The sequence below is a fragment of the Cetorhinus maximus genome, chromosome 17 (genome assembly GCF_964194155.1).
Source record: "Cetorhinus maximus chromosome 17, sCetMax3.hap1.1, whole genome shotgun sequence".
Lineage (NCBI taxonomy): Eukaryota > Metazoa > Chordata > Chondrichthyes > Lamniformes > Cetorhinidae > Cetorhinus > Cetorhinus maximus.
In genome coordinates, this window is record NC_135895.1 from 36794502 (window position 1) to 36815355 (window position 20854).

Genomic DNA, 20854 nt, shown 5'->3' on the forward strand with positions numbered 1-20854 from the left:
TATAATTTGTAAGAAGCATTCTGACAATGAAAATTATTTGGATTTGAGTGGCAAAAGTGATTACAACTGTGTGGTGTAATGCTAGCTTGCTTTCTGACAGTAGTCTGCTTCATTGTATGCGTTATCATGCTGTCGGAGAGAGCTGAGGATACTGACCAAGTCTCCCTGGTGGGTTTACTGACTGAACATCAAGCTCTCCTTCAGCCTCTGTAGACCAGACACATTGCACAAATGTAGACAGAGGGCAAATGAGCAGTAATTGATGAGAATAAAGATGTTTTGCCAGACAGAGATAGTACCCCTACAGAGAAATGAGGCATTTACAAATAAAACATGGACCAGACAAGATAGGCGCCCCACTTTGCCATGAATTCTGCAACAAAAATTTAAATTGGGCCACTAACTGTGAACAGAACACTTTGAAATGAAAAATAAAGGTAAAAACATGAAACAACACTGCACAGGGAGTAACAAAATGTAGTACAGCAACATTGCCATCGATTGTTAGCATCAGAGGAGCCGTTTGTTTTTATCCCAAAGCCATGACTTTACACGCATAGCTTTACACAGACTATGGGTTTGAGAAAATATCTGTCACCCCACCCCTCAGCCCCTCCATCGTATTCAGCAATAGTGATCACTGATTGCTCAGAAACGAAACAATTCCCGAAATGCCTGCACCCCCCCCCAACTTTTAGTTAAACAAATGTTGGACTTGTTCACATGGTGCTGAGTCTGTGTTCAAAAGCCATTCATTATGTACAAGAGTACACAAAGTTTTTATTCTATGTTGCAGTGAAAGTAGCAAGTTGAATGTGAATGATTGTGTGAAAGGTCAAATAAAATCTTAAGATAAGTCATTAGATCAAAACAAATAACTTCAGATTTCCTAACTTTTCCACTTTTTAAAAAATGGTTTCTTTCTCGTTATAGTTCTATTTATTCAAAGCCTTCTCTCCTTAGCTCAAGGTTGTTTTACTCTTTAGTAATATGTTGACTATTTTATTGGCCCTTTTGTAACTTCCTAAGCTGTACTGAAATATTAAAGACAAATATTTTGCTAAACTATGAAAATTCAAAAATAACCAAAATTAAACAGAAAATTGGCTACATGCAGGCTACCATGAGCTTCTTTTCACTTTAAAACATTTGCTCAAACCCTGACTCACACACAATACAAACCGTTTTTAACAAATGGAAATTCTGACTCTCAGCATTTGTCTTGGAACATTTTGCTAATCAGAAAGCTTTAAACCAGGTTTTTTTTAAATAAAGAAAAGACAGACAATGTCTAAACCTCTTAAAATAACAGGGAACTGGAAATCTGTAGCATTTCACCGTACACTGAGAATTTTTTTATTTTGAAGAAAAATTTTCAAAGTTTGTATTGGTAGCATTTTTATTTTTGAGGAATGGTATTTAAAAGAGGGGAAATGTTATGCTGCAAGTGAGCAGGTACTCCCTTGGCAGCAGTCTTGTAACAGATTTTTTGGGAAGAAAAAAAGAAAGGAAATCGATGGCACTTTGAATAGAGGTCGTCAGGGTTGTTGCTCAAGGAAAGTGACAGATCTGCGTACTAAGCCTCTGGCAGCCCCCAAAAATTCCATACATATTACCATTTAGCTGCAATATTTCAGACCACAGCCTTCGTAATGAAACTCCACTTTGTAATTCAACCATTTATCCTACACAGTCGTGCAATGCAATCAGTGTTAACTAAAAGTAGCTATAGCAATAAATAGTAATACTGAGACAGTTGAATAGATAAAGCTATAAATGTATAGATTGTTTAACTGACATCGTTAACAATTTTAATAACAAATATAGTTGAAGAAGTGTCACATTACTGTCAATTTTTAAAAATCAAATAGCACTTTTAGAAGAATATCGATAAATGATCCACATTAAGCATTCACGTGCGATTGCCATTCTTAAACTAAAATTATAATGCAGATATTATTAATCACTCCCTTAAAACTGGACAAGTAAAGGAATGTCTGGTTAAATTTGACTTTTAAGTAAGCTGAATTGCTGCTTGAATTTTCCAGAAAATTGGCGATATAAGTTTCAGCAAAGTTACTTGTAACAAATCAGGCTTGTAATTTTTAATGCAATTGTTTTTTTCAATCATCCACAAAATGGACACATTTAGTCTCTCATCTTGGTTGAGAGATGAAAAGAATTCCTAAAACTAAAGCAGATGGTTTGGAATATCGAAGAAGAGGTTTAATGTTGCTTTTATATGAAGCAACGGCTTTGGGCGTGTTTTTGGCTGGATACACTTTACAGATGTCAAGCCAGTCAGCATCTATAAAATCAGTTTTAAAATAATGTATATATCTTGGATAAAAGTGAGCTATTTGAGGGCTATTGTAACCATTTCCTCAACCATCATTTTTTCCTGTGCATTCTTATTTACAATCATATAAAGCTGCCAATGCATATGTATCTGCTTGAAAGACGTCCTTAATCCAGCTGCATGCAATTTAATACACAGCATAGGGTGAGGTAGTGTTTTTTACTGTGTCAACTCACACCTCAGCCTTATAACAAATGGCACAGTGTTAAAGGCCAATTGTCCTTTCTCTTATCTCCTTCGCACCTCAACATTCATTCCAACAACCTTCAAATCCTTTTTGCTACACCACAGGCTTAAAGACTGGGGCTGTATAATACCGGCTCTCAGCAAGTGCTCAAAGCCGATCCACTACTGCCTTCTTCCTCTCGATTTTTCCATATTAGTGGCTGTCATTACCATAAGAAGAGGTAGAGGAAAAGAGGGGAGGGAAACACTTAAAGAAATGTGAAAGGGATGCCAGTTGAAAACCAGTGGGGAGAACTGAAAAGATCAGCCTTTTCACATCTGGTTAAGTACTGCAAAACACCCCGTTGTCCATATGATTATGAAGAACGTCCTTGCTAAAGTTTATTTGCAGCAAGAAAAGAATATTACCATATATTTCAATCTGTGCCACTTCCCGTATCATTTGTCATCCCATACACCCTTGCTCCAATTTGTTTGCCCAATAAATCAAAAGAAATTTATGAAGAAGAAAAGCAACCAGGTTGGTCCTGTCAGGAAGGAAGCAAAGACATCCATGTTTTGTTGTTTTAAGGGTTTTTTTGTTAACTGCTCAGGAAGGAAGATAGGGGCCTGGATTCTGACTCAACGAGTGCAGATTAATCACTCATTCTTTACCATAATGTAGCCCTACTGAGTTACTTGATACAGTCTAAACTTTTAAAATCAGCTTTATGAATCTTTTTGTATTTTCATCCATCTCTCCAACAACCTCGTAGTTCAATTGCTTGTTACTCACATTGTTACACTTTCCTTTCACTTTCTGCCTGTCTTTTTCAATTCTATTATTATTCTCACTTTTTTTTCTTGTTTCCCTCGCCGCCTCTTACTCTTTCTTCAACCAAAACAAACAGTAACAAAAGTCAGTAGCTTCCCACAGCTGAAGCTTGTTAACTTATCACCCATTATCACCTCATCCTCTAAGCACCACCTTTCTTCTCAGACTGCTGATGAGCCCCCACAAACTTCTAGAATCGCAATTTAACTCAACAAATATCACAATACAGATGCATTGAATTGTTTTCTCTCTGTTACAGTGTCTTTTTTCCCCAGGAGTTATTCAGGTTGTGGGGTGGGGCAAGGTGAAAATTATCAATGATAACAAATCTTTCTTTAAATGAATATTTAAACCATCAGATGCACACAGAAGACATGGTCATCACTTGATTCTTTTGGAGGATTTTAATTACTGGAAGATAGAATTCTGTTTGTTTTTACTTATTTTTATCTCAAACTGTAGGCCAGTAAAAAAATACACTTTCTAGCAAACAAATATCTGCATCATGAAGAACACATATCCCCAAATGAAATTAGAACACACAAGATGAAATGTGATAGATAGACAAAAAACAGTAACTTTAGATGTTGCACACATATTTCAGCCTCTGATTTCATTGAAAAATGACAACTGTTCTCAAAGTTTGTCACTTCCATTTTAAATTACCAATATACATGTACTAATATTCAATAACATGTTCTTTCAGATACAAAATTAACTTAGCAAGCTAACGCACTAAAATATGAAACATTATTCAAGAAAGTCTAAACATAATGAAATAAGCTGAGCATTTTTAATTGTTGTCACAAGTTCCGGGTGCATGCTGAAAATTTAAATTTGGACAATATAAAGCGCCCAAAGTAGTTAAAACAAGTGAAAGGGCAAACACTTACATCTCTCATTTCGACTTTCTTCAGGGCTTGCTGAGTTTTCTCGGTCGGAGATGAGACCTGACACAGCAAAGACCTTTTTTCCAGTGTCATCTAGCTTCAGTGAACTGGGGGAACTGGATGGGAGCTGGGTTGTGAACTCATACTCCTTGCCCTCAGAGTCCGAAAACCTCAGATGGGGGGATTCAGTTTCATGGCAGTTCTTTAGTCTTTTGGCAGGTGTAAAGGCTGATTGGTAACTGTCTCTGTCTTCAGCGGAGGCAAAAGGTCGGAATGCCCCAACACCACTATGGTTCAGCATGCTGATTGGGGTACAGTCCAGATTTGGAGGTGCAAATTGATGATGCAGGTGCAAGAGCTGAGGGGGAAAATCCCGGTTCGGGAAGGCCCCTGGCACCCCGCCCTGACGATGGTACATCGAGGCAAAGGTATAGGAACCATTAGTGAAGGGAATGTGGACATCTTTGTCCACGGAGACAGGTACTCCAAAGGGTCGAGGCTGCTGGCAGGAGATGGAGGCATCTCGGCTAGCCTCTGCTGTAGAGGCAAGGACCATCAAAGCTGGAGATGCAAGGGGATTAGGGAGGTAGGAAGAATTCTCCATCTTGAAAGCTGTTCTGTGCAAGTCCATTGGAAACTCTTTGCTCGTTGGTACCAGAATTATATAATGACCTTCTCAAATGCAGGCAAGGCTGGCTTTATAAAGAGCAAGGTGACATCATTACCACCACAGCTTGATAGACCCTGTATTAATAGAGAGAACAAAAATAAATATTCACATACACACACTCTCTTCTCTTCATCTCTATATATACACACATGTATATACCCCATTACAAGCATTCTGACGCTTGTATAGATTAGGTACTATTTGACCACAGTAATTATGAAAATCTATACTTAATACACTCTGGTGTCAAAGTGTCACGGGCTTAAAGACTGACCCCAAATAACAGAACCTCTGCAGCCCTGTGATCAAAAATGCATTTATTGCTGCGAAATCACAGGAGGCGGCTACTGATTAAGCAATTTTTGCTCCCAAAATCCTGCCCACCAAAAAATGAAAGTAGTCGCTTTTTAGGTTTTCTTTTTCAGACAAATATATTTACCTTTTTGATTTTTAATTTGTCACATGGTTCAAAAATAAAGATTAAAATAACAACGGTATTGATTTACGCGGTAGAATTGACATTAATTTTAGTTCAGTTATCACTTTGCAAAGCGATCAATAGTAACTAATAACGAATGACAGCGCTGGTAAAAAAGAGAGAAAGCAGGACTCCAGCCAAAAATCGAAATGTACCGACACTAAATCATCTCATACTTTTCCAGTCGTCAGACATCAAGACACCGAAAACCCAGTTGCTACTTTTGTTACAACTATCAAGATTAATAACACCCAGCTCCGGATAATTAATTGCAACTTTGAAACTGAGGCCAATTAAACAGCTAATTTAATGATATTTAGTAGCGATCACCTAGAAATAGATAACAGCACGAAAAGCTAAACGGTTATGCCATATGGAATTAACAATAGCACAGATATCACTATATAGATGCATATTAGATAAGTGAATACAATTCGCACGTTCAGTTCAGCAGAGCGCAATTTATTATCAATAAGGCATTAAATAGTTAAAGCGGTAGGTTATAATGCAAGCAATGAACGCAAACTGTCTGGACTAAACTACTTTTTACTCGAGTATGTTTTTTATTGCAAGGTGCACGCACCAACACATATAGACCGTGAAGCATGTAAACAATGACTTCCGCACAAAGTTGGAGACAAGACATCACAGACACATTTCTGCATTACTGTACTTACTTTAATTCCCAAGGATGCTTTCACTTTTTATAATAGAACATATATACGCGAAAATAAAAGGATTTATTTCTTTTGGTAAAACTCTCCCTTAGTATACAAGGGCTGTGGAGTGGAAGTCTGGAAATACGGTGCGTATGTGTGTGTGAATGAAGTCTCCTGTTGGAGGATGGTGTTGATTACATGCACAGAGGGATCCCTATCCCGAGTCCGATCAGAGGAGGAATGTTGCGCTGCAGCTGCTCCGCTTGGCTCAGTGTGCCTGTGTGTGTATGTGTGTGTGTGTATGTGTATATGTGTGTCAATTTCAGAACTCACTCACCGGGACAGCAATATAGCAGCGCAACCCCAGACAGTCTACTGCGCAGCCGCATTGCCCTCACACTGGCACCTGGGAATTGTAGTTCTCATTCATCGCTTTATCTCCCGCTCTTCGCCTTCCTTCTTTACTCTTCTTTCTTCTCTCTTTGCGTTTAATTGTTTAGCTCCATGTATCCTCTTACTTTTCACCTTTTTTTTCCAGTTTCCGGTTCGTGGATTCAATCTTCCCTTTTTTATTTGACATGTAGTTTTTATGTTTAGACATCCTTTGTATTGCTTAAAAATCTATCATTCTGCTATTCTTTCTTTCTATTGTCCGCGTGTTTAACATTTCCTATTTTAAATTGTTTTTACTTGTTAAAAGTATATAACTCCTCGGTCCTTCTGCCCGACGTATATTTATTCTTTCTTTTTCACTATCTTGTTTTACATTGCGTACTGTCCTTTTTTATTTCCTTTCGCGTTCTTTTCTTTGTCATTCTACTGAGTTTTTTTGTTCTTACCTCTTTGGTATTACTTTCTCATCTTCATTTTTTTTGCTTTACAACATATAAAGATTCCTGACTTTTGTTTTAACTTCTATTCTCTTCTAAGCATGCCCACTCTTTATGTGGAACTGTTGACTTTGTCTCCTTTTGCTTCTCTACTTGATTTTTTTTTGTTTTATGGTCGTTTCTTCATCCCTTTCTATACAACCTTCCCACTTTCTTTGCCGTGCGTGCAGAATTTCGACGTCATCTGTTCAAGTGTTTTTCCTTCTTGCCTCTTGCCCGGATTTCTGAATTCCCCCTTTTTCTTTCCCTGGTGCACTCTCAGTGCATTCATGCACCTGTTTTTGATCATTCTCGGCTCCATTTCACTCCGTTTTTCTTGGTGTACTCTGTTTCATTGATTTCATGTTTTGTGCTTCATCTGCCTTCTTTTGCTTCACGTACCCGCTCTTTATCGTTTCGTTTGCTTTATTCCTAAAAGGAAAATTCCTGTTCCGAGCCTAACTTCCTAGTCTGCCATTTCCAGTCACCTTGAGAATTTATTTTCTTTGCCATAAACGCTCCTGCAAACTACAATAATCAATCCAACTGAATAATGTAGATTGGGAAGGCGTGAAGGGGAAGATTTCAATAATACAATTCTTTAAAAAGGAATTATAAAGTTCTGTGATTAAAGTTCCTTCTCTAAGTTCCGGACAGGGTGCCTCAGCAAAAGAGGCAGGGCCTGAAAAGACACGATGAGAAACATAATTTCCAAAATCAATCAACTAATTGTACAAAAATATAAAAAGTAAAATAAAGTGATACTGAGATTGATAAATTTGCACAGTGGGTGTATCTATTAATGTTGCACTAACCCTTTTGATGGCCTATATAAGCCTTTATTTCAACAAACACCAAAAAATCAATACCTAACATTATTAATTATCTCAGCTTCCCATTGAACGTGAACAGCTTAACAGTACCAAGGAGCTTGGAGAAAGAACCAGCTGACAGTACAAATGTATTACAGCATACAACAAAATATACACTTAGATTTACCCCAACCAATTAAAAAAATCGATACATAAGCTGGTAGTTGCAAAAGAAAAATAATGTAACCCCTTTGGCACCCAGATGTCTCGGTGCTATTATCACCGCGAGAAAGGCGGTGCATTTTTATATTTGAGTTATTTCGAGATAAATTGAAGCGTAGTATCAGATAATTATATTGTAATAGATTCGGTCAAACTTTAGAAAATAAGCGATAAAGTAATTTTGTTAATATGGTAATATTTTACTTCATCACTAATTAAACCTTATTAATAATTGCATAAATAATTGATAGAGGTTGTAATTTTTTGACTGACGAGATAATAAAGTTTTAAACTTATCAAATTGCCATGCACAACTTTGAGATTAATTAAAACTTCGTTCTAAACGCTGATTGATAAATGGCAATATATTTTAAATGATTTGTAAATTCGCGGCATCATACAGCAAACTCAAAGCAATGCCTTTGCAGTTCACCGTTTCTGTGCGCCTGCCGAATGGGGCGTCGACAATAAGACTACAACTCCCAGAACTCTGAGCATCAGAATCTCAGCTACTGAAAAGGTATCAGAGTTCCGCATCTGTAGTCTTTTCAAATTAAGGTGAAACTTGATGCACTCATAACATCACATTTTACAACACACAGATAGCGAGAGCGCGATAGTGACAGGTTGCGATTTACTATTATTAACATTTGCGGACTGGGTACTTATTTATTTGAAAGCGATGCCATAAAGATTTTATTAAATTCAATTCCTGAATCATCTTTTTTAAGAAATTGGATGAACTATCAAAAGTCAAAAGTATGCCAAAAACTGTTTCAAGTATCAATTAAAAAGGAAACTAAACAGATGCGTTTAATAAAACTGGCGACCGAAGACTTTGTGATGCTCATCCGTGGTGCGAACAGTTTCTGAGCTGGGAAGTCAGAAAGTGTCTCTGAATGAATTGGGATGTTGTAAGTGTCCTGGTCCCGGAGCCCAGGGCCGCGGCTCGCTGTCGGACTACAACTCCCAGAGTGACAGCTCGACCGTCCCAAACAGCAGCGCCGCCATTTTAACCCGCTCTCAACCAAACCTGCTGGCGACCGTTTGAGAAGCAGGCAGGAGCGTAAGCCCCGCCTCCGAAAATCCTACTGGTTGTCTCTTCGTTCCTCCGGTGCCAGCGTGAACGCCGATTGGCTGTCGGAAGTGCCAATAATGAATCAGGTCAAAGGAAGGCTTCGCGGCAAGCAGGATAGGGTGAGTACGGCTGTGGGCCGCTTTGAGTTTATTGTCGGTTTGTTTTTAGCTTAGGAAACGCGTGGTGCTTGGGTCATTTCAGGTCAAGGGACGAGCAACGGGCTATGTGTTTATAAAAAAAAAATGCGGAGGCTTCAACAACAATAATAAACTTGCAATTAGATATGTAAGAACCACTTTTCCTGAGTCCAGGCCCTCATGAAGTGGGCTGGATAGTTTGTGGAGGTTCTCGACAGTTATACATTTCCCTTGATCATTCTTTGAGGGTGATCTTTTTGATAATGTATTACTTCATCAGGAATTGTCGCTGGTAGGGGAGTTTCCCCTTTAGCTTACTATCACTTACGGACAGTGACGTGTGCTAGATTTGTTCAACCCTGTGAAACGAAAGTACTTTTCAATGCAGTAAACTTTGTGCCCGCTGAACATTTCAGAGTTTATAATTTAGGGTAGTTAACCATAGTCCACCAGGGACCATAGGCATCGTCCTGTTAGAGACAGGTGGTTATATAGGTTAAGGGGACAGCATCAAGCATGGGGCAAGGCAAGGTGGCACGCCTCCATGAGCCAGCACAGCCTGAACCCGCGTCATTGGCATTATTCTGCACCACACTGTGGTAGTCAGCGAGCTAACCGACCCCCACGCAATTATAATTTAGCGACAAAATTAATAAATCATTCAACGTTCAAATGAGACGTGCCCATTCTTTGTTGGTAAGGAGTATAGTTTTGTCGCCCCCATTACAAGTTTTTTATTAAGTCTTTCTTTTTCACTTGTGAAGTCCAAATTTCTGTTGAGTGAGGGGAGGGGGTGTTCTTTGTGGAGGGAATGTATATGTGTGTTTTAAATTTAGAAAAACTAATATTTAAAAGCTATTTTACCCGGAGTTCTTTACCATGGTCAAATCTATCAACAACGTTAACGCTGATACTAGTAACTTTTGCGTTATTTGTAAATTCCTGTGTTGGGAATTTCTTGTGCATTTGTCATCAAGCTAGAGTTGGGATTTGTTTTATTCCTGAGCTGAGTTTGTTCAGATTGTGCCTGTATATTTTGATACTGCCTTGGGTGATCTTCAACTCCCACCACATGGAGCTGAGCCCCATCTCACAATTTGCTCCATCATTGAATGTAAAGCATTAGCCCCTGAACTTAAAATACTGTAATTGTCTGACATCAGTAATTTGTTTTCCTGTGATTTCACTTTGTTTTTAATCACTATGTTTGAAAAAGACTTGTGGGTGGCATGCATTTCATGTACATATTAAGTTTACTTTCAATGTTCTGCTTTTTATAAAGGAGCCATTTGTCAAGATCTCAATGAAAAACTCCATGTAACCATTTATAACAGGGAAGCTCTGCATCAACATGCTGATGATTCACCATCACTCTTTACATATGAATCAATAGAATTACATTCAATTTGTTTTGCAAAACAAATCCTATTTTTCCCAGTAATTGAAATTTTGAATGTTCAAAGTTTCAATTAAAATAATCTGATTAAATTTATTTATGGAACTGTCTTTTTGCCTCCTTTAATACTTCCATCAAAGTTTTTATTCAAAGACCTCAGTCTGTTTGAAAATTTTGGGCATCAATTGCACATTTTAAAAAAAATTTCACAATAGTTGCACAGAGCTTAGAACAATGTTCATGAATTCTGAGCACATGTAGTTTTCAGAATTTCCCAGTATACGATCAGTGCACCAGCAAATCAATATGAGTGAATACAGAAGGGTGTGATCCTTTATTTTGTGGTGATTGAGGGTTTCCTTATGTTTTTTCAAAAAAACTTTGAAACAAACTGGAAGTTGAATTCTTAGAGCTTTATTTCATGCAAATTTGCCATATTTTTAAATTCTCAACTGCTCATAGACAACACCTGATTGGAGTAGATGTGCTTTCTTTGTTGGTAAAAGAAACTGAGCATGTACATTTTAGAAATCGCCTTTTCATTTTTCACTTTTATTAAAAGATTTAAGCTATTTTGATGCTTTTTTCCCCTAAATATTACGTGTAAACATAACTTTTGAACCTTTGTATAAGTATTTTGTTTAAAAACTGTAAACTCACTAATAGTACACTAACGAATATACTTTCTGTTTTGTTGCTGTTGGCTGCAATAGGGAAATTGTGCAATCCCTGCCCCAGAACTATTTACCTTTAGCTATTTTAGAGCTGGAAAGTAAAGATGGGAAAAGTACTTGATGTTATGAAGGAGAGGAGGGGTGATGCCTGGTAACCCAAAAGAGGTGAATGTAATTTGGGTCTCATTTTCCTGGATCAATTCTCTCGCCAAGGTCAAATAACCCAACTCTCCACAATCCTCCCAGACCCTGTCAACCACCAGACCTCTCAATCCCAATTCTGCAAAATTCCCCTCTATAGTTTTCCTGAGATCCAGATTTACCCACTCCACAGAACCCTCCCCACAATTTCCAGATCCAGGGAGTTTCTGTCATTGCTCACAATCTCTTTGATCGCATTTGCAGTGCTTTAGATTCCAGAAGATACCTGGTCCATTGCTACCACATCCTGAGACTCCCATCCTCTCCAAGTCACTCACCATCCTGACTTGGAAATATACTGGCGTTCCTTCACTGTCGCTGGGTCAAAATCTGGAACTCCCTTCCTAACAGCACTGTGGGTGTATTTACACCACATGGACTGCAGCGGTTCAAGAAGACGGTTCACCACCACCCTCTCAAGGGCAACTAGGGATGAGCAACAAATGCTGGCCCAGCCAGCAAAGCCCACATCCCGTGAATTAATATTAAAAAAAATTGAACACCTTAAACAAATCTCCCTTTGTCTTCATGGTTTAGAAGACCTCAATATTAGTCATTCCAGTTGTTTCTCATAACTTTCCTGGCAAATTTGCATTGCACTTTCTCTAGGGCCATTTTATCTGGCTGTAATAAACTGCACAGAAGTCAGTTATGGCCAAGAGTTTTGTAAAAGATTATTGTGACTATTTTGCTGTTTTGTTCAAACCAAACCAATATAAACCCTACATTGTAAATGTCTTTAATGTCATGTTTAAAAAAAAAAATCTGTATATGAATCTGTAAAATGATCTCTTTCCTCTTGCGTTGCATTGAGGAATTGACACTATTATATTTTTATCTCTCTGTCCTATGTCACATTTTGCTATATAAAACCACATCTTTCACTCTTATGCTCATTTTTCTTAGTCCAGTATGCCCTTATTTAGTACCAGTTGTTATTCCCTATTTGGTAACATGAACAAACTTTGAGATCCACCTTTTTGTGGCTGAATTGTATTGATGGGTAGAACGAAAGTGACTGCCCTTGACATCAAGGCAGCATTTGACCGAGTGTGGCATCAAGGAGCCCTCGCAAAACTGGAGTCAATGGGAATTAGGGGGGAAACACCCTGCTGGTTGGAGTCATACCTAGCACAAAGGAAGGTGGTTGTGGTTATTGGAGGTCAATCGTCTCTGTTCCAGGACGTTATTGCAAGAGTTCCTCAGGGTAATGTCCTAGGCCTAACCGTTTTCAGCTGCTTCATCAATGACATTCCTTGCATCATAAGGTCAGAAGTGGGGAGGTTCGCTGATGATTGCACAATGTTCAGCACCATCTGCAACTCCTCAGATACTGAAACAGTCCATGTCCAAATGCAGCAAGACCTTGACAATATCCAGGCTTGGGCTGACAAGTGGCAAGTAACATTCGTGGTACGCAAGTGCCAGGCATTGACCAGCTCCAACAAGGGAGAATCTAACTATCGCCCCTTGACACTCAATGGCATTACCATCACTGAATCCCCTACTATCAACATCCTGGGGGGTTACAAGTGACCAGAAACGGATCATGATTAGCTGTATAAAATACTGTGGCTACAAGAGCAGGTCAGAGGCTAGGAATCCTGTGGTGAGTAACTCACCATCTGACTCCACAAAGCTTGTCCACCATCTACAAGGCACCAAACAGGAGTGTGATGGAACGCTCTCCACTTGCCTGAATGAGTGCAGCTCCCACAACACTCAAGAAGCTTGACACCATCCAGGTCAAAGCAGCCGCCTTGATTCGCGCCCCTTCCACAAACATTCACTCCCTCCACCACCGACACAGAGTGGCACCAATGTGTACCATCTACAAGATGCACTGCAGAAACTCACCAGGGCGTCTTAGGCATCACCTTCCAAACCCATGACCACTACCATCTAGAAGGACAAGGGCAGCAGATACATGGGAACACCACCACCTGGAAGTTCCCCTCCAAGCTACTCACCATCCTGACTTGGAAATTTATTGCCATTCCATCACTGTCGCTGGTTCAATACCTTGAAACTCCCTAACAGCTTTGTGGGTGTGCATACACCACAGGAAAGCAGCGGTTCAAGAGGGCAGCTCACCACCACCTTCAAGGGTAATTAAAGATGGGCAATAAATGCTGCCTTAGCCAGCGAAGCCCACATCCCGTAGATGAATAATATATGTTAAAAAATCCCTGAAGCATCCAAATTCCCATTGCCTGCCAGTCTTTATATGGTAGCTGGTAATGAGTTACAAGAAAACAGTTCAAGTTGGCAGTTTTGAGGATGTCAGAATCCACCATACTGAGGCTTGACTGGGTTGTAAACCATAGTAGAACCAAGAGATTGAGTTACAACTTTAAACTCTTTGCCAGACATTTGCTTTATTAGACGTTTTGAAACCATTAAGTACTGAGTGCTGAATGAAATGGAAGCTACATGATGTAGATGGAAGTGTTATAAAATGTTAGTGATGTAGGAACTGTATTAAATTGGATCACAGAACCAGTACACTAGTAATGCTGGTTTATTTTTGCTGCAGTAAAATATGGAAACAAGATGTAGACATTAATGATTATTTGTGAGTAGTTACAATGCAATAATTAGATCATGGAATTCAAATCCCCTAAACCCTCAGAGCAAACCTTCTGATCAATAAAAGGGATAAAATAGTTGAACATTTTTGTGGTACCATGTGACTTTGTGTCAGAAATGAAAATACAGTTGTGGAAAAGCACTATGGGTGTATCTACACTACATAAACTGCAACAGTTCAGGAACGTGGCTTAACATCACCTGCTCAAGAGCAATTAGGAATGGGCAATGAATGCTGGCCTTGCCAGCAAGACTCACATCCCAAAAACAAGTGAAGAAAAAGACATTAGTATCACAAAAGAAAATAGAAGTAAGCTAAGATTAACATTTTGGGTACAGACTCTTCAGCAAAGCTTAATTTTGATGGAAAATTTCATACCTGAAATATTAACTTGTGTCTTCTGATGCTACTAGACACGTTGTATATTTCCAACATTTGTTTTTCTTTGTTTTTATGTTTACTGTTTTGTGTTTATTTTGTGTGATCCTAGGCTTATGCAGTCATGTACTATAATTAACATTTTGGAGGTAGTTTAGTTACTTTGCACATCTGGTAATGGTGAAGAAAAGCAGAAGAATATTAATATCTTTTGCTAGTAATCTAGCCAAGATTGGCAAAGAAAGGAATCATAGTTGGGTTCATGCCTGTGATTTTCTTATTTTACTGATCTCACTAGGTTACTAGAGAATGGTGGTTCTTCATGTTCAGTGAGGGAGAATGCTAAGTTATAGCTACATAATGCATCATTGTATGACCCCATCTCTTTCTTTTCAAACGGTTTAAATTAGAGCCTTTTCACTCTTTCAAGTAAATTCTTATAAATAATTTTTTATAATTTAGAGTTTTCCAAAATCTACTTAATTTCTTCTACTGCTGCTTTTTAAGGCAAACCTTTACGCCAAACATTGAATTTAAAGAGGAAAATGGCCACAAGGTAAATTATCAATAATGCTGAAATTGGTGGAACTTGGGAGATAAAACACATCTCAAGAATCTTTTTAGGTTTTGGAGAGACAGCAAATACGTTTCATGGATTCATGATTTAGGAATTCCATTGAATGACACCAGATGCCAAATTTAATTTGATGATTTGTTTTGGTGCTTGGATTGGAGGAGCAAGTTCTCTATAACCTGAAGTGACCAGAGGAGTATGGACATGTTACTTCATTGATTTCTCATTCACCATTACATACATTTGATGTCATACTTGTTCTTTATCATTGTTAGGGCTATTTATTTTGGAATTAAACTCTTGGATTAAGTGCAAGTTAGGTAGTGCTGGACACGAGATAAGCTGTTGCTACACTGCATAAACTCTAATGCCTGGCTGCGTCAATATGACATTTTCATTTTCCACACCAGCCAACTGTGTGTCTTGTTGAAAGGAGACATAAGAAATTATGAGACGGGAAAACAACGTTTGCCCATCAAGCCCATTCCTCAAGTAATTACATCACAGTGGCTTCCACCTCAATCACTGCACAAATTTGAGGAAAGCAGTTTTAAATTAGGTGAAACTTGTAAAAAGGTTAACAGAGATTTTCTAAATATTTTTGTCATGTACTGTGTTACATAATTAATCATCAGTGCCTAAATATATCCCTATAACCTTCAATCCTAAATATTTATTTTAAAGGATTCAGTGAATTAGGGCAACTAATTCGGCTGGCTGCCATTGCACATGCCAATCAATCTACAAGAAGAAAATTCTTGGGAACCTTCAAATTTAATTGAGTCATGACTATCTTGAATCTGTGTTCTCTAGTCTTGTGAGCATAATTAAAATTAAAAAGGTCAATTTAGAACTAAACTTTGACGTGATTTGTATTTACAGGTGTACTATGCCAACACCCAAAATCAGCAAGCTGAGCTATTAATGCAGGCTAATGAGACCACTAATAAAAATGCAAACCAAGCACTGTGGTTCTTTTTTAGAGTGAAATAATTGAAATGTGTCCGTTGACCAGTTGGACCAAATTGTCTGTTTCTTTGCTGTAAACCTGATGTAAGCTCCAAAAAAAGCTAACAGGCCAGAAATTTGACAACATCGATCATCAGGTGCTGATTTTTGTCAGCAAACATTGACATAGGAACCAATGCCCCAGATACTGACGGTCAGCATGAAACACCAGTGATTGGATAGTATGATTAAGATTGACCATATTTATGTTGAATAGGTTGGATTTAACCTCATTTTCTGGGCAGAATTTACAGAGGTGAAAGAGGAGTGATCTGTGCAGTTGATTTTGTTGTGTAGCTACTTTCATTTAAACATCAATGTGAAATAATTCTTGAATAGTTATTTCAAAGATATTTGTAATATCACAACAGCAATCTTCACTTCTACAGCACATTTAATACAGCAAAACAATGCAATACAGTGGAAAAAGGCATAGATTGAAACTGGAGGCAAGTTATGGAAGTAACTAAAATACGATTCAGTTAATGAATTTGAGGTGGCCTTTGAGGGGGAAGGGAACTATTACTAGAAAATAGATGTAGAAACCAAATTCTAAGAGTGCAGTAGTGCCATGGCTGACGTAACAGCCCCAGTGGTGTGCAGAGAAAGATTATGCGCAAGTATGAGGTAAGATATAGGTTCAAGAGTTTTGGCTGACCTGGCTTCCTTTCATCTTAAGGTCAGAAGTGGAGATGTTCACTGACGTTTGCACAGCATTCAGTTCCATTCACAACTCCTTAGATACTGAAGCAGTTCACGTCTGCATGCAGCAAAACATGACAATATTCAGGCCTAGGCTGATAAGTGACAAGTAACATTCAAGCTACACAAGGGCCAGATAATGACTCCAAGAGAGTCAAGAGAAAATTTAATTACTTCTCCTTGACATTCAATGGCATTACCTTTGCTGAATCCCCCACCATCAGCATCCTGACCAGAAACTTAACTGTACCAGCCACATAAATACTGTGGCTGCAAGAGCAGGTCAGAGACTGGGAATTCTGCAGTTAGTAACTCACCTCCTGATTCCCCAAAGCCTGCACCATCCACATCAAAGGTGTGATGGGTGAGTGTAACTCCAACAACACTCAGGATGATGGACACCACAAAAATGCCTGCCTGATTTGCACCCACCACCACTTTAAACATTCACCCTCTCTGCCTATGGCTGCAGCGTGTACTACCTAGAAGAGGCACTGCAACATCTTGTCAAGTCTCTTTCAACAGCCCCTTCTCTACTAGCCAGAAGAACAAGGGCATGTGAGAACACCACTATCTGCAAATTCCCTTCCAAGTTACATGCCATCCTGACTTGGAAATATATTGCCATTACTTCACTCTCACTGGGTCAAAATCCTGAAACTTCGCCTCTGGCAACACTGTGGGTGTACCTACACCACATGAACAGTTGCGGTCCAACAAAGCGGCTCACCATCGCCTTCTCGAGGGCAATCAGGGATAGGCAATGAATGCTGGTCTTACCAGCAATGCTCACATCCAATCAATGAATTTAAAAAAGGGTTTTATAGTACGTAGCTGGGGAGGCCAAGTGAGGATAAAGATCGGTGAAATGGAGCTTAAAGGTGACCAAGGCATTGAGTTTCAGCAGCAGTGATGTGTTGTATGGCAGTGGATCCCAAAGAGACTTTTCAGGATATTTGCAACATAATGTGAAAGTGCTCACCGAGGTGGGTTTGGTGTGAGCCGGGAGGTAGAAGCAGAGTGCAGCTGCCACATATGCAGTGGGAAGTGGGCTGGTTGCCTCACCTTGGAGGGAAGCATGCAGAGTGCTGAGAACAACACGAAGATCATCAGGTAGACCTACAGTTACCAAAGCTAGTGGCTGGTGCTTTGTTCAAGAGAGCGGAGGCTGTTTAAAAAATATTGAAATATCCCATACTTAAACTGAAAGAAATACCTGTTTCTTAAGAGCATTATTAAAACAGTTTTCACATGTAGCATTTTCATGTTATGAGCATTATATAGTATTATACTTTAGATGGGGGATTCTGTGATTGCTGATCCATTTTAGGAATACAGGAGTAGGAGTAAGCCATTCGACCCATTGAGCCTGCTTCACCATTCAATTAGGAAGGGGGATGAGGTCCTGAAAGCAGATTTCAGGGAGCTAGGAAGGAGATTGAAAAGCAGGACCTCTAAAGCAGTAATTTCAGGATCACTTCCAGTCCCATGTGCTAGTAAACGTAGAAATAGGAGGTAAAAGCAAAATACTGCAGATACTGGAAATCTGAAACAAAAACAGAAAATGCTGGGAGAACTCAGCAGGTCTAACAGCATCTGTGGAGAGAAAAATAGAGTTAACGTTTCGAGTCCGTATGACTCTTCTTCAGCTCTGAAGAAGAGTCACACGGACTTGAAATGTTAACATAGAAATAGGAGAATTGAGCGGTTGAACATGTGGTGAGTAGGAGGGAGGACATCAGATTTCTGAGGCATTGAGATTGGTTCTGGGGCAGACCTGTACAAGATGGAAAGGCTGCATGTTAGCAGGACCTGGACTAACATCCTCGCAGGGAGATTCGCTAGTGCTATTGGGAAGGGTTTAAACTAGATTGGCAGGTGGATGGGAACCTCAAAAGGGGCTCAGATTCAAGGGAGGCAAAACTGGTAAAAGGAGGAATAAAAGTAGAAAGCAGAAGACAGGCAAAACTTTGGCAAGCATTAAAAAGGATCAGAATATAGAATAATGTTAAAAAAACAGAATTAAAGGTACTCAATCTGAATGCACATAGCATTCGCAAAAAGGCTGAAGCACAAATTTAACCCCACAGCAAATGTAACCCCACTATTTAAGAAGGGAGGAAGAGGGAGAATGAAGAACTACAGACCTGTGTTATGATATTGCAGGTGGTATTTGCCACGCTGACCAAATCGCAGAGGCCAGGCTATCACAATGATTTTGCAATTTGTATTTATTACAAGAAGGTTTGTGCACTGAAATCAGAAGTAATGAGTCCACTACTCCCTTTAGAGATTTTAAAGATTAAATTAAAACATTTATTAACAAAAGAAAAGAAACTTAAACACACAAGATTTCAGTTACATTTAGTTTTATCACAGTTCCCACAAAATTTATACTTAACTAGACTCCGAGTTACACATTCCTTTCAGGCAACATCCAAAATAGATTATTGATCTATAAAATATCCAGTAAGATTATCACAAGCACCCACTGTTTTTATAAGGGAGGTATTTCACAGCTTCTTTCTCCCTCTCACACGACAGTGAAACTCCAAGGGCTTTTAACACAACCTCGGTTACTGGAACAGCAAACTTCTCCAGGGTGGCTGGAGGCTTTTTCCGCAAGTCTGTTTCACACAGTGCGCCTTGCAAGATCTCACACAGCCACACCCCGTACAGCTTCCCATCTTTCTTTAAATATATTTCCTCCTTTTTGATCTGTCTTTGGAAGTTATTTTTCCCAGAATATAAAAATCTTTTATGTTGTCATTATGGCCAGCACTTTTGGGAAAAATAAATATCATAACTTTGCCTTATTTATCTTGCCAGTTGTAAACATCTTACCATGTCCCTTTGAAAAGCCAACAATCTCTCTCCTTATCTAAAAATGCAAATTCCATTTTACTTAGCTCGTCAATTAGGATTTCAAATACCTGCTTTTTACACTTAACCCCTTTGATGATTCAAACCTTGCAGCCTAACAGTCTGCAGTTTACTTAAATTATTAACAAATACAGAAACATGCACGCGCACGCATACACATCCACACAAATATACAACCATAAGCCTGCTTTAAAGTATTCCACAGTAGTATCAGAAAAAATATGATAGTTCCTTTACACCTGTTAGTTTGACTTCAGTAATAGCGAAAATATTAGAATCTATTATAAAGGATGTGAAAACTGGACATTTAGGAAAAAAAAGTAAAATTGGGCAGAGTCAACATGGATTTATGAAAGGGAAATCAAGTTTGATAAACTTGTTGGATCTTTTTGAGGATATTACTTGTAGCATTGATAAAGGAGGACCAGTGGATGTGGTGTATTTGAATTTTCAGAATGCTTTTGATAAGGTTCCACACAGGAGGTTAATAAATAAAATTAGAATGCATTTGAATGGAGGAAATATACTAGTATGAATTAAGAATTGGTTAACAGGCAGAAAGCAGAGAGTAGGAATAAACGGATTATTCTCAGGGTGGCAGGCTGTTATTAGTGCTAGATCCACAGCTGTTCACAATTTATATACATGATTTGGATGTGGGGACCAATTGGAATATTTCCAAATTTGCTGATGACACCAAACTGGTGGGAATGTAAGTTGTGAGGAGGATGCAAGGAGGCTTCAAGAGGACATGGACAGGCTAAGTGAATGGACTAGAACATGGGAGATGGAATATAATGTGAATAAGTGTGAACTTATTCACTTTGGTAGGATAAACCGAAAGACAGAATGTTTCTTAAATGGTGAGAGGTTGGGAAGTGCAGGTATCCAAAGGGACCTGGGTGTCCTTGTTCGTGAGTCACTAAAAGTTAGCATGCAGGTGCAGCAAGCAATTAGGAAGGTAAATGGCATGTTGGCCTTCGTCGCAAGAGGATTTGAGTACAGGAGTAAGGATGTCTTGCTGCAGTTACATAGAGCCTTGGTGAGACCTCACTTGGAGCATTGTGTACAGTTTTGGTCCCCTTATCTAAGGAAGGATATATTTGCCATAGGGGGTGTGCAACAAAGGTTCACCAGATTAATCCCTGGGATGGCAGGATTGTTTCATGAGGAGAGATTGGGGAGACTGGGTCTGCATTCCCTCGAGTTTCGAAGAATGAAGGGTGACCTCATTGAAACTTAGAAAATTCTTACAGGGTGTGACAGGGTGGATG

The 20854-nt window shown here is 39.0% G+C and overlaps 2 protein-coding genes across 7 annotated transcripts in view; one reads left to right on the top strand and one right to left on the bottom strand.

Annotated features, from left to right (window-relative positions):
- Window positions 1–6345, bottom strand: part of rnf220a (ring finger protein 220a) — a 514999-nt gene extending 508654 nt beyond the window's left edge. For 3 of the 5 annotated variants that reach the window (XM_078560995.1, XM_078560994.1, XM_078560990.1), the window contains exons 1-2: window positions 6075–6341; window positions 4253–4993 (exon numbers count right to left, since the gene is read on the bottom strand). In XM_078560995.1, the coding sequence (XP_078417121.1) occupies window positions 4253–4880 (628 nt within the window). In that variant the 5' untranslated portion in view covers window positions 4881–4993; window positions 6075–6341. Of the gene's footprint in view, window positions 1–4252; window positions 4994–6074 lie in introns of all 5 variants that reach the window. The other 2 variants (XM_078560991.1, XM_078560993.1) reach the window with 2 other exon arrangements.
- Window positions 6346–9020: 2675 nt separating this feature from the next.
- Window positions 9021–20854, top strand: part of LOC144692325 (ERI1 exoribonuclease 3-like) — a 443641-nt gene continuing 431807 nt past the window's right edge. Inside the window, exon 1 of one of the 2 annotated variants that reach the window (XM_078561028.1) lies at window positions 9021–9156. The gene's annotated coding sequence lies outside the window, so the exon portion shown is untranslated. The remainder of the gene's footprint in view (window positions 9157–20854) is intronic. The other variant, XM_078561030.1, reaches the window with a different exon arrangement.